Source organism: Loxodonta africana, chromosome 1 (assembly GCF_030014295.1).
Source record: "Loxodonta africana isolate mLoxAfr1 chromosome 1, mLoxAfr1.hap2, whole genome shotgun sequence".
In the NCBI taxonomy this organism is placed as follows: Eukaryota; Metazoa; Chordata; class Mammalia; order Proboscidea; family Elephantidae; genus Loxodonta; species Loxodonta africana.
The window spans coordinates 106,024,878-106,038,277 of record NC_087342.1 but is presented as its reverse complement, the minus strand read 5'-3'; the positions used below and the strand labels follow the sequence as shown (position 1 = coordinate 106,038,277).

Here is a 13,400-nt window from a genome sequence, read left to right as displayed (position 1 = left end):
ACACAGTGGACAGCATGTCCTGTAGTCTTCTTGGTACCTGAAGTCATCATGGGACAGTCTTCTTTAGCACCATCTCTAGAAGAAGCACCTTCTTCAGCATTTCATTTGAGTATGACAACAGATCCTGTTGTGAAGTCTGCTAAGAGGCTTCATTATCCCATTTGAGAGATTAGCAGATTAAGGCCTGGTGAGGGGAAGCCACGTGCCCAAGGTCACACAGCAAATCAATTGCAAAGCTGGAATCAGAGCCCAGGGCAAACTCAGTGGCTTCCCATCTAGGGCTCTCCCCACAGCTCCTTATTGTTGTCACAACCCAAAGAACACCTTTATTCAGAATCCCCCCAGCCATGAGAGGAGGGCTAGAATTTTCCAGTGGCTCACTGCATTCTGGGAAGTCACCCTGTTGCTGGAGGCAGAATAGTCAAGGCTGGATGAGCACAGGGAGGGGGCACCAGTGGCAACTGCAGCCTTGAGCAGAGAGCTTGGTGTCGGGATTGGGTGAGAGGATTGGAGTGCAGTGTGTATGCAGGGATGTTGGTAAGAGATGTGACTAACAAGCCCACCTCTCCTCCAGGAGCCCAGGTGCCCCTACCTGAGCACGGTAGGGTACAACTCTGACGTGAACAGGTAGGCAGTGGTGAAGGCAGCTTCAGAAAAACCCTTTCCCATCACCGCCAGGATAGTGCCCCACGGCCCCTTCTCTGGAAGAAAAGCGCCACAGTGCAGTAAGCGGCCCTTGTGGAAGAGCGAGGGCTTCCGGGATAGGAGGTGCGGTCTCCGAGGAGTGGGCGGGACTTAAAGGACTGAGAGTCCCAGCTCCCCGCGGAAGGGCGGGAGGTTTCGGGCTAGGAGGCGGGGCTCCGGCGGGTGGGCGGGGCCCAGGGGTGGAACTTCCGGGAGTGGGCGTGGTCTGAGGGCGGGGCTCACTAGAGGGCACCAGTATCCAAATACCCAAAGCAAGGGCCGATCCCAGCAGCGTTCCCGCCTGCGTGAGACGGCGTCCGGCATGGCGTACCGACAGGTAGACTAGCAGTTTGGCGGGCAGCTCCACGGCCGCAAACAGCAGTTGTGTCTGGTACACGTTGAGTCCGAGCCCCGACACGTCAAGGCTCAGGCCGTAATAGGAGAAGTTCACTCCAAACCTGAAGAGGATCGCGATGCCACTCAAGGGGCCTTCCTTCCCATCCTCTTTGTCTTCTCAGGGAGCCTTGGCTTTTAGCGGGACTACCTCCTCCCCTGCAGTGCCCGATGCCTAGGATCTTTCCCCTCCCTGTAACTCCCCTGAATAGGCAGCGCGTCCCAGCGTCCAAAGCCGTTTATACTAATCGCCACAGCAACCCTGCCAAGTAGGAACTAATAGCATCCCTATTGTACAGAAGGGTCAGTGAGGCTCAGAGTGGTTAAGTGAACTGTCCAAGGCTGCAGAGTAAGGAAGGGCAGAGCCTGAGTTAGAACCTAGGTATCTCTGATGCCTGCTGCATCTTGTGACCTCGCCCAGCCAGATCTCCTGAAGCTAATCCTCCTGCCTCCCACAGTTACAGTTCATTTGTCCCTCGTCCTTCTCACATCCAGTCCCATCCTGGCGGCTGCCCCACACCAGCCCAGCCAGGTTCAGGACAACCACTCCTCACCACACCACCATGCAGCACAGTGAAATGTGTCAGAGCCGAGGCGTGCGGAACAGGTCTAAGTAGGAGGGTTTCTGGACCACCCGCTCCTTGGCTGCTACCTTGCTCAGGGCCTGGTGGGGGAAGAGGCAAGTTTGTGAGATCAGAGTTGGCTATGTGGCCTTGGCAGGGCACATTGCTCTCTCTGGGTGTCTATTCCTCCCCTCTGCCAGGTAGGGGGGTGGAGGGGGAGTGTGTGCACATGGGAGCTGAGAAAGGTGAAGGTGGGCCCTGAGTCAAGAGTGTGGGTAGGACATCCCAAGGAGTTTGGACCTTTCCTTAGGGGTCAGGGGCTTTTCCTGTCAGGTACCGTGAGCCCCTAGAGGGAGGCACTTGACATAGGACACACACACACACATTCACCCTCACCTCCAGGCTCAGGCCGTCCTCACCCATGGGCCGCCCATTAAGCCTGGCACAGCGGAGCAGGTACCTGTGAGCCTCCTCCACACGACCCTGGGTCAGAAGCCAGCGGGCAGACTCAGGCACCCACCTGCAAGACAGGCACGGGGCTCTTCAGCGATCAAGTTGGGTTCTGGGACTAGATGACAATGCCCTAAGCCACATCTCCATCCTGGTCATGCCACAGGCTGTTAGGCTAAAGACCCTCAGCTGGGAACATTTCCTTCTCCCCCTACCGCCCCCCACCCCCACCCCAATGAACTCTTACTCATCCTATAAAAAAAAAAAAAAACAGTATCCTCGAGTTCATTCCAACTCATAGTGACCCTATAGGACAGGGTAGAACTGCCCCATAGAGTTTCCAAGGAGCACCTGGTGGATTTGAACTGCCGACCCTTTGGTTAGCAGCCATAGCACTTAACCACTACGCCACCAGGGTTTCCACTCAACTTATTAGGCAATTCAAAAGCCGCCTCCTCCCAGACTTCCTTGTCTGGGCCTAGGTATCCCACAGAGAACAACCCTGCCCTATTGAACTGAATTGGCCTTACCCTCAGTACCTCGGTCCACAACACCAACCACCCACAGGAGGGCATAAGATGAAGGAGAGACACATACTCAGAGGGCTATCTTTGGGATGAAATGAAATGCCCACCCTGCCTGGCTTCCCACCCTCCCTCCAGGGATCTTTCCACACCACACGCTGGCCCTGGTCCCACCCCTACCTTAAACTGTGCCTGGCTGTGTCTGTCTTTCCTTCTCTGTCTCTGTGCCTCTCACAGACTCTTGTTTTCTCTGTGTCTATTGCCATCTGTACCTCTCAATCTACTGTTGAGTTCTGTCTTTTTCACTCACTGTCTCTCACTGGTTTCACTGTCTCTCACTGGTTCTGTCTCTGTCTCGCCACCTCTCTCTAAAGATCTTGCTCTCCATTTCTCACTGTCCTGTGCAGTCGTCATCTGTCTCTATCTCACCTCTGTCTATTAGTCTCTGTCTCTGGTTCTATCTGTCTCTTGATCACTGACTCCAGCTGTCTCTCTCCATCTCTCAGTCTCTGAGTCTCAGTCTCTGATTAATTCCATCTCTGGGTTCCTATATCTCCATCTCCCCAGCTGCCCCAAGGCCTCACCAGAGGCTAACAATGCCTGGGGCGCAAGGAAGGGTGACAGCCAGCAGAAGCCATCGCCAGTCTCTGATCAGGTACCCAATTAGTGCCAGCAGCATCACGCCCCCTGTCCAGAAGGTGCTGCTCAGGACGCCTGCCACAGTGCGGTGCCCCACGTCCAGCCACTCCAGCTCTAGGCCCAGGGAAGGGGCCAGACAGAAAGACAGTTAGTGGGAGCCAGATGGGCTCAGTCGCATCCTTGGCAACACCTCCCTCCAGCCCTATAGGCCCTGTCCATCCTTTGCCTGTCTCACCCAGTGGCATCACAATGATGGTAAAGCCAGCCAGAGCTGTGCCAGTGAGGGTGCGGGTGATGGCAAACATGGTATAGCTGATGGAGGCTGCAGATGCCAGGCCCAGCACCAGGGTACTCACATAGGCCACCAGTAGCAGGCGGCGGCGTCCAAACCTGCAACGGGTCATGCAGAGTCAGCTCCCCCATGGAGGGGAGATCCCAAGACAGAGGCAGACTAGGCCCATACCCCTGCTAGTGGGAGAGAGCCTCCCCATCCCACCCCCCTATCAGCCCCACGGCTCACCCCACCTGTCGGACAGGTATCCGAAGGCCACGGCCCCCACTAGCACACCAGCAAAGAAGAATGTGGACGTGACTTGGTTCAGGCCTTTCTGCTCACATACCAGGTCCCACTGCAAGGACAGACAGGGAAGGACTCCAATGGGCACAGGACTCCTTCTAGCTGGCACCAGACCTTGGGCTCTGATGTCAACTGAGCCATCCCCCTCTGCCTCCATGCTAGATATTAAACACCCAACTATTCATCCCAGCCAGGGGGTATAGGACACTTGTCCCCTCCCCAGTCCTGCAGCCTCAGCTGCTTCCCATGGAGACCTCAACCATGACAACAGGAATCCTCCTCCCTCCCTGGAGAGAGTCAACCCCCACCAGCACCCCATATCCAGATGGGCTATGTAAATCCCAGACCTGGGGCCTGAAAAGAGGAAAGGAGAGAGGGAGATCTCTGTGGTTTCCCCACCATTTCCTGCAGAATTACCCTTCTCAGCCCTCTGTCCCCAGTTCCTGCAGCCATCTTGGCCCCCCTCCCCCCACCTTCAACATCTCCCAATTTAATAATAGCACCCCCTGTGACGGGCCCTTACTACAAGCCAGGAGCTAGGCTCAGTGCTTTATATTTATAGACTCCAACTACAGATGGGTAAACTGAGACTCTAAGAGGTAAAGAAGTATATCTAATGCCCACACAGTAACCACCCAAGGCAATGGCAGCCCACCCCACTCACATGCCCCACAACCTCTGGTACCTCGGTTACAATGGTGGAGGAGAACTGTGAGTGGTCATACTCCCAGCCCTGGGGACAGGCCATTGTGGGGGGCACCCCCTCAAGCTCCTCAGGGCTATGTCGTCCTCCCACCAATGTGGTGTTGAAGAGTGGGTGGGGGTGGGTGAAGCGGAGGCAGGAGCTGAGTGTGCCATTGGATTCCCTGGGCAGGTAGGCCTCTAGCCATTCATCCTGGTGGCTGAAGTTGTCAGGGGCTCCAGGCAGGGCACAGCGATGGGCAGGCACAGCAGCCAGGAAGATAGGCAGGAGGAAGTGCAGGGGCTGCAGCAGCCGGGGCAAAGCCAGCAGGGCCACATTCCACAACTGGAAGGGCCCAAAGCCACCGACCTGATGCAGCAGCTCCTCAAAGCCCATGCTGCCCACCCACCAATCATCCCCAGTGCAGGCTCCCTCTGCAGTGTCCAGCACAGCTCAGTCTGCCTGCCACCTGGACCCTTGGACTCTGGGGGAGGAGCAGGATGGACTGATGGGTGGAGAGCCTGTAGCCAGAATTCGGCCCTCAGGGGCTGGCCCAGGACCGGGCCCTCCCCAGTCACCCAGGTTTCCAGGGACCCCTGTTCATCTGGCCCAGTGCCTAGAGGGGAGGAGCTACCATCTGTTCAGAGGTCACAAACTTTGTGGCTCTGGGTCTTACCCATTGGTGCTCAGAGACTGGGTTGGGTAGCTTGATGTGTAGGAGGCCAACAGAGCTCTAAGAGTCCCTAAGAGAGGAGGCCCTGGGGCATGATGCCAGCTCCCCCTGGATGCCCTTTGTCCTAGGAGGCTTCAGGTCGGCCTTGCCTCTTTGCAGCCCCAGCCTGGCTGGCAGCCCAGGCTTCAAGACTGATGGCCAGGCCTTGACCATGTGGGGTTCTTTCTGCTGAGCCACAAGTACACCCTGTACCTCTAGGTCTTCACCTGGAGCTTATGCTCTGGCCTGAGACAGACCTGGAGCCCCACTGGGCAGCCTGACCTCTATAGGACCCCAGGCCCATCCCTCTCCACTTCCTCTCCCAGGGGCTCACCCCATATACAAGGTTCCTCCTGCCTGCCCCACTGTCCCATTTCCAGGAGCTTCGCAGATTGCCCCTTGAGGGTGCAGGGAAGGAGTGGCTTTGCCAAGGCCCTGCCATGGGTCTCTGCAATGCCTGAGACCCAGCACTTGCTCACTCAATTCCCAGGCATGGCCCCTGTAGCAAAGCACAACCGAGTCAACAACATTTAATTCTGATCTCATTAACCAAATGCCAGGATGGCAGAGCTGGAACGGCCTGTCCACCAAGGAGTAGTTAAATTGTGTTCCCAGGAGCTCCAGATTTCAAAACAAGCGAGCTTCAGAAGATGTCCTTGGAGAAGAGGCCCAGGCTCCAAAAAAAAAAAAAAGAAAGAAAGTTGAAAACCACTAATTTAATCTGGCTCCATCATTGAAAGATAAAGAAACCAAGGCCAAGGAAGGGGGACAGAGGGACTTGCTGGCGCCACACAGTGACTCAGCACCAGAACTGAGGAGAACACCAGGGCCCCTTGACCCCCAGCCCAGGAAGCTTGCCTTTCACCCAAGCTGCTGAGCTACAAGTGGCCAGTCTGCACCAGGGAAAGAGCTAAATCAGTGACATGGTGTGTGGGAATGGTGGTGCTAGTAGGCGTGGGAGTGAGGACAGTGACAGGAAGCAAATGGCAGAAAATGCTGGTAGTGGTGGTGATGGGAGGTGATAATACTAAGAGGTATTTGTTGAGGCCCCAGTGCAACTAAGGCATTCTACAAGTTACAGAGATGCCTCAGACACAGTCCCTGCCCTCAGGGAGCTTACAGTCTAGCAGGAGGGTTAAGATAGCTACACAGACATCCTTGCCTTCATTCTTACCTCTTTCAACCCATTCTCCACACACCCACCACAAGCACTGTTTTAAAACACAAAGGTGACATGGTCACATCCCCTTGTAAAGATCGTTGCCAGCTCCCACTGCTGAAAAATGGCAGACCAGCTCTGTATCTTGGCCCACATGACCACCCAGGAGCGGTTCCACTCCCCTAGCCCATACCTGGCCCTTCCCCCAACACTCCTCCTTCCTTCCAGTTCCCAAACATAACAGCCCACTGGCACTTCACACCTTTGTGTGGTCACTTGGCCAGTATTAGTCTCCCCGTTATTCATCTGAAGGGTGCCCAGGCCTCCCTGGAGACCAACATGAGGGTGAGACACCACCTATCCCTCTCACCCACCTGTTACTCCCTCTTTTTTAATACTATATAATCATTATATAAATACTGATATGTATCTTAAAGTTCACTCGGGCAACGTCCAACTGGATATGCGTGCATGTAAGTCTGTGGGCCGGGGCACACCGCTGTCTCAGTGCCAGGACTCCAGATCCCTCATCTTGAGGTGAGAGCCCCACTTTTGTCTGGCTGCTGGACACAGCCCAGAAGCCTTCTAGCCTGCGGCTATGGAGGCCCAAGCCACACTTCCAACCCTGCTCCCCCTCAGCTCCTGAAACTTGGCAAGTTTAGTCCCTGTGTCTTGCCTGATGTGGTCCCGTACAACGGTGATGGGAAGGAATGCACCCCAGATGCCCCAGACCTGGCTTGGGCAGCTTCAGCCCCCTTGGCCTGTGCTGTCCCCTAACCCTGCAGGTTCTCAAGGGCAGGCAAGCTGGCCTTCCCTGCAACTGGCTTAGCAGAGAAGGCAGTGACAGCTGGGTGGGACCTGGCCAAGCACTCAGCTGAGGTCTCCACAGTGGAGCTGCCCAGGCTGCAGGCTATACAGCAGCTCCTGGGTCACCGGGAGCCCCATGGCAAGAAGAAGACACAAATGTTCACATAATATCCAAATAACATAAGGTCCTATTTCACAGAATGTATCATAGATGTTAAGCAATGCATACCTGTATATAAAATGCCATAACCCTTTGCAGCTCCTTCAAGGTGAGCTTTTTTTAAAACTTTTTTGTTGTTGTTGTGGTAAATATATAGGTAACAAAGCATTTGATCTTTCCATGTACAGTTTAGAGACATGAAATATGTTCATCATGTAGTGAACCATCACCATTAACCATTCCCAATTTTTTCCATCATCCTCAACGGAAGCTCGGTGTCTCCTAAGTGCTGTGTTTTCCTTTCCCCTCCCTCCGGTCAAGATGCATTAATAGTTACTAGTGATTGAAATATGACAACTGGAAATGAGGAAGGATTGGTAGATGGAAAATATGGCCTTGGTGATAGAATCGCCACTGGAGATCAAAGGACGGAATTTTGTAACACCAACAACTTCTTCATTCCAAAAAGCTTTTTTCAACAATATAAACAGTGACTATACATGTGGACCTCACCAGATGGAAAACACAGGAATCAAATTGACTACATCTGTGGAAAGAGAAGATAGAGAAGCTCGATATCTTCAGTCAGAGCAAGGCCAGGGCCCGACTGTGGAACAGACCATCAATTCCTCCTATGCAAGTTCAAGTTGAAGCTGAAGAAAACTAGAGCAAGTCCACAAGAGCCAAAATACAACATTGAGTATATCTTGCCTGAATTCAGAGACCATCTCAAGAACAGATTTGACGTATTGAACACTAATGACCAGACGAGTTGTGGCATGACATAAAAGACATTATACATGAAGAAAGAAAAACGTCATTAAAAAGACAGGAAAGAAAAAAAAAATGGATGTCAGAAGAGACTCTGAGACTTGCTCTTGCATGTGCAGTAGTTATAGTGAACAGAAGAAATGATAAAGTAAAAAAGCTGAAAAGAAGATTTCGAAGGACGGCTGGAGAAGACAAACTATCCTAAAGAAATGTGCAAAGACCTGAAGTTAGAAAACCAAAAGGGAAGAACACACTCAGCATTTCACAAATTGAAAAAAAGTGCAAGCCTGAATTTGCAATGTTGAATGATTCAAGAGGAAAATATTGAATGATGCAGGAAGCATCAAAAGATGATTGAAGGAATACACAGAGTCCTGTACCAAAAAGAATTGGCCAAAGTTCAATCATTTCAGCAGGTAGCATATGATCGAGAACCGACAGTACTGAAGGAAGAAGTCCAAGCTGCGCTGAAGCAAATGGTGAAAAAAAAGGCTACCGGAATTCATGGAGTACCAACTGAGATGTTTCAACAAATGGATGCAGCACTGGAGGTGGTCAATTGTCTATGTCAAGAAATTTGGAAGACAGCTTCTAAAGAAAGATAATCCAAGGGAATGCAAAAATTACCGAACAGTATTATTAATATCACACACAAGTAGAATTTTATTGAAGGTCATTCAAACACGGTTGCAGCAACACATTGACGGGGGACTGTCAGAAGTTCAAGCCAGATTCAGAAGACGACCTGGAATGAGGGCTATCATTGGTCATGTCAGATAGGTCTTGGTTGAAAGCAGAGAATACCAGAAAGATGTTTACCCCTGTTTTATTGACTATGCAAAGGCATTCGACTGTGTGGATCATAGCAAATTATGGATAACATTGTAAGGGATGGGAATTCTAGAACACTTAATTATGCTCGTGAGAAACTTGTACATAGACCAAGAGGCAGTTGTTCAAACACAAGGGGATACTGCATAGTTTCAAATCAGGAAAGGTGTGCGTCAGGGTTGTACGTTTTCACCATACTTATTCAATCTATATAGTGAGCAAATAATCTGAGAAGCTAGACTATACAAAGAAGAATGACACATCAGGATTGGAGCAAGACTTGTTAACAACTTGCAATATGCAGATGACACAATCTTGCTTGCTGAAAGCAAAGAAAATTTAAAGGACTTATTGATGAGGATCAAAGACTACAGACTTCAGTATGGATTACACCTAAACATAAAGAAAACAAAAATCCTCACAACTGGACCAAGAAGCAACATCATGATAAAGGGAGAAAATATTGAAGTTGTCAAGGATTTCATTTTATTTGGATCAATAATCAATGCCCATAAAACAGCAGCCAAGAAATCAAAACATGTATTGCATTGGGGAAATCTGCTGTAAAACACCTCTTTAAAGGGTTAAAAAGCAAAGATGTCAGTTTGAGGACTGAGGTGCACCTGACCCAAGCCATGATATTTTCAATCACCTCATATGCATGGGAAAGCTGGAAAATGAATAAGGAAGACCGAAGAAGAATTGATGCCTTTAAATTACGGTGTTGGCAAAGAATATCGAATATACCATGGTCTTCCAGAAGAACGGACAAGTCTGTTTTGGAAAAAATACAGCCAGAGTGCTCCTTGGAAGTGAGGATGGCACGATGCAAAAAAGGGGATGACCCACGACGAGGAGGATTGACACAGTGGCTGCAACAATGGGCTCAAACACAGGAATGATTGTCAGGATGACGAAGGACTGACCGGGCAATGTTGTATGTACGGTTCTGTTGTACATAAGCTTGCTATGAGTTGGAACAGACTTGATGACACCAAATGGTCTTGTCAAGGTTTTGGTACCAAATGAGTTTGTGTCAATTTAATGAAAAACTCTCAGTTTTCAGAACTTTTTGGAGCTATACAAACAATGCTGCAATGATTGACTTTGGACAAGGGTAATTTTGCAAGTATACAAGTATATCCATATGATGAATTTCTAGAAGTAGTAAGGCTGGGTCACAGGTTATGTGCATTTGTAATCTTGATAGATTTTTGTTCTTCCTTGCCTGGGAGTCACTGAAATTCTCGATTTTCCAAACATTGTCACATTTGTCTGTTACCTTTGAGACAAAGAAAGTTTTTCCTCCCTCCCTCTCTGCACAAAGCTAGATTTAGGGACTCTGGCCAGTAGGGAGTCAGCCAAGGGAGCTGAGCAGAGTGCAAGCTTCAGTGTCAGAGACAGAGTAGAGCAGTCCCCCTCCTTCTGAGTGACCCTGAGCACCTTTTCCCTCATCCATGAATGCTGTGCCTGCCTCCATGAGGTAGAGTCCTCCCAATTGCCCACGATCCTGCCCCCTTCTCTCCTCCCCCATGCCATTCCCCCAAAGGGAAGAAGAGTCCAGGCCAACAGAAAGGTCCACAGGCTTTTTAATGGTGTGATGACTACTTCCCTTCTGAGACCCGATCTACTCATGACAGCGGCTTCCGGGTGTGGGGTGGAGTGTAGGGGGTGGGGTGGACAGGTGCAGAATGGGCAGAGGCCATGCAGTGACTTGGGGGGGGTGGGCTGTTACATTCTGTTTGGAGTGTAAACATTCTTCAGTGGCTTCCTCAGGGAAGGGCAGGGCAGCTCCCTCTCCCTGCCCCATGCCCACCAGGGCAGGCCCCTGGGGCTGAGAAGACTGAGCAAGCCAGGCCCCTGCAAGGAGCTGGGAAGTGGGGAGCCCTGTGCCTGGTGCACAGCCCCTCTCCTGTATCCCCTTCATGCTTGGTGCAGCTGGGGAGGGAAGGTCTGTTCTGGTGCAAGCAGACTCTGCTGTCTGAGCCAGTGACAGGCTGTGGTGATGGGGAAGTGCAGGGGTGACACTTTTATAGTGGAGGTGCTCAGGACCCATAGGGTCTAGTGCAGGGAGTGTGCAAGGGGGAAGAGGCTGCAGGTGGGGATAGGAGTGCTGGGAGATGTGGTTTCTCTGCCCTGGATCCTTCCTGGGGAGAGGAGCAGAATCAGTCCCCTCAGCTCCCCATCCCCCCAACCCCCACCCCCACCCCGGTGACATTCAGTGATGCAGAGGCCTGAGGTCAGTTGAGAGCCCTAAGAACATCGAGAATCCCAAGAACAGCTGGGTTTTTCGTCTCTGCCCAGCTCCAGCGCTGGGTGAAGCAGGGGTTGGGGGTGGGCCTGGGGCTCTCTCAGGCCCCCCTCTTCCTCCTAACTCCAAACCAGGGTGTTGTTCGTCCTGGGACAGGGGTGAGGCTGGGGGCCCTACATTCACGATTCAGTTGGTGGCAAGGAGCAGGCCCAAGGCCTGGGCACCAGGGGTTTTACCCTGGTCCCCACCTGGCACGAGCTGATTGTCATTCCGAGAAGCTCTAGTGGGGAGGGACTGGCCCCATCTCCATGCCCTTTGCTGGATCCAGAGGGCAGCAGAGATTCTTGGGAGGGCCTTGGGTTGACAAGGAGGACTCTGTTTGGAGAGGTTTCCTGAGTGTTCTGGGAGCTTCTGGATCAGCGTGGGGTGAACCTTGAAGGCTGCTCACCCTGGAGTCCTCTGAGTTGGTCTGCAGAGAAGCCACCATCTTGGCATAGAAGTGGCCGCCAGAGCCTGTTGACCCTCCATGAGGGGGTTCAGCTGGCCCCACCAGCTTCTCCTGGGGCCAGCTTCTTCAGGGACAACCTTCCACGTGATGGTGGCTGGATGCTGTCAAAGAGCTGGGGCTCGCTGGACCTTTCTTCTTTTCCCTGGATGTCTTGGCTTGTTCTCTGTGGCCCAGGGAAGGACAGAGTGGCCAGGCCAGGGTGCTGAGGATGGAAGAGGCCTGCTGGGAGCCTATCCCAGATAGGTAGGGTTGGCTGTCCCTTCTGCAGTCAGTGTGCTGCCACCCCGAGACATAGGCAGCTGAGGCTCAGGATGGGGTGTGGTGAACTATTGGGGAACCAGAACCCAGGAAGAGTCCTCACACCCACTCGTGGAGCAGCACAGCCCTTGCCCTCTGCAGGGATGGCTCAGGTGCGTGGGCTGCAGTCAGAGCAAGAGGGGACAACAGGCCAAAAGGTGAGCTGGGGGAGGGGTTGGGCTGGAACCCATCACACAAGCATACAATCTGGAAGTTAGACGGGTCTTGCTACCTCAAGTAAGGGGGCCAGTTGTCTGTCTGTCTGCCTGTCTGTGTCTCCTGTGTTCACTAGGGGAGATGGTGGCCTGACCTAGCCCATTCCTCACAGCCAGGAGGGTAGAAAGGGTGACCCAGACAGAGCTGAGTCCCAGAATGAACCTCCGAAGAGCCAGAGCACAGATGATAGCCAGTCTCCACCTCCACTGAACTCAAGAGAGGGGGAAGTCCGCTGAAACTGCAGGAGGCAGAACTGAGGTTAGATAGCAAGAAGGAATTCCTGATGGTGAGGGGTCCTGAGCACTAGATCAGGAGGCCAAGGGAGAGGGTGAAACCTCTTTTGAAGCCCCCCTCCAATTTCCCCTTGGGAAATATTTGCACAGGAGGGCAGCCCACACACCCCGTGGTTCTCATTGAGGGCACACCCAAATTTAGGGGGAGAGGTCTTTGTACCCTAAAGCCTCCCCCAAGAATTGCCTCCCCATGGGTGTCCAAGATGGACTTGACTTTGGGGCAGATCAGGCCTGCCCCTCACAGCTGCGTGGACCTGTGGCCCCTGAATCCCACCTCCTCAGCCCCCAGCCTGGCCGCTGAGAAGAGGCCTCCCCTTTACCACAACTGCCAGGACACCGTGGGGCTGACACCCGGGGGAGGCTAGCGCCTCCACTTCTGGAATTTGGGGCTGCTCCTTTCTCTGAAAAGGAGGGGATCTGGCTGCAAGAGGGTCAGGAGGAGGGAAAGGCGCCGCAGGAGGTGTAAGCAGAGGTCCTTGTGGGAGCCTGGAGAGCAGCCGAGGCCTGGGGGATGAGTGGGGTGGCCTAGAAGTGGAGTCCTCGATGAAGAGTGGCTCTGCCTTCCCCAGGGTGGGGTGGAGGGACCGGTGTGAGCCCTCCCCGCCTGATGGGGGCAGGGGGGAGGGGGGTAGGGAACGGGAGGGGACCGGGATCAGGACGTCCCGCCACAGGAGGCACCGTGCCCGCCACCAGCTGGGCCAGTGGGCGGGGCACCGCGTGTCCCCGCACGTTCTCTCGTGTGCAGGCGGGAAGCTGGGGCCGCGGGTGGCGCGTCGGGCGCGTAAGGCTGTGCTGGGAGCCGTTCCAGTGTGGCCGGCAGGCGGGCTTCGGGGCGAGGGTGGGGGACGGGGGAGGGCCAGTCCGGCCGCGGAGGGCCGCGGCG

General features: G+C 53.2%; 1 protein-coding gene across 1 annotated transcript; it reads right to left on the bottom strand.

Moving 5' to 3' along the window:
* Positions 1-795: 795 nt before the first annotated feature.
* On the bottom strand, positions 796-4,908 carry LOC100659099 (solute carrier family 22 member 7). The gene is made up of 8 exons (XM_023543861.2): positions 4,495-4,908; positions 3,779-3,882; positions 3,489-3,643; positions 3,199-3,367; positions 2,037-2,160; positions 1,668-1,741; positions 952-1,142; positions 796-890 (listed from the first exon to the last, which is right to left on the bottom strand). The coding sequence occupies exons 1-8, from the start codon at positions 4,906-4,908 to the stop codon at positions 796-798; spliced, it is 1,326 nt and encodes a 441-aa protein (XP_023399629.2).
* Positions 4,909-13,400: the final 8,492 nt, after the last annotated feature.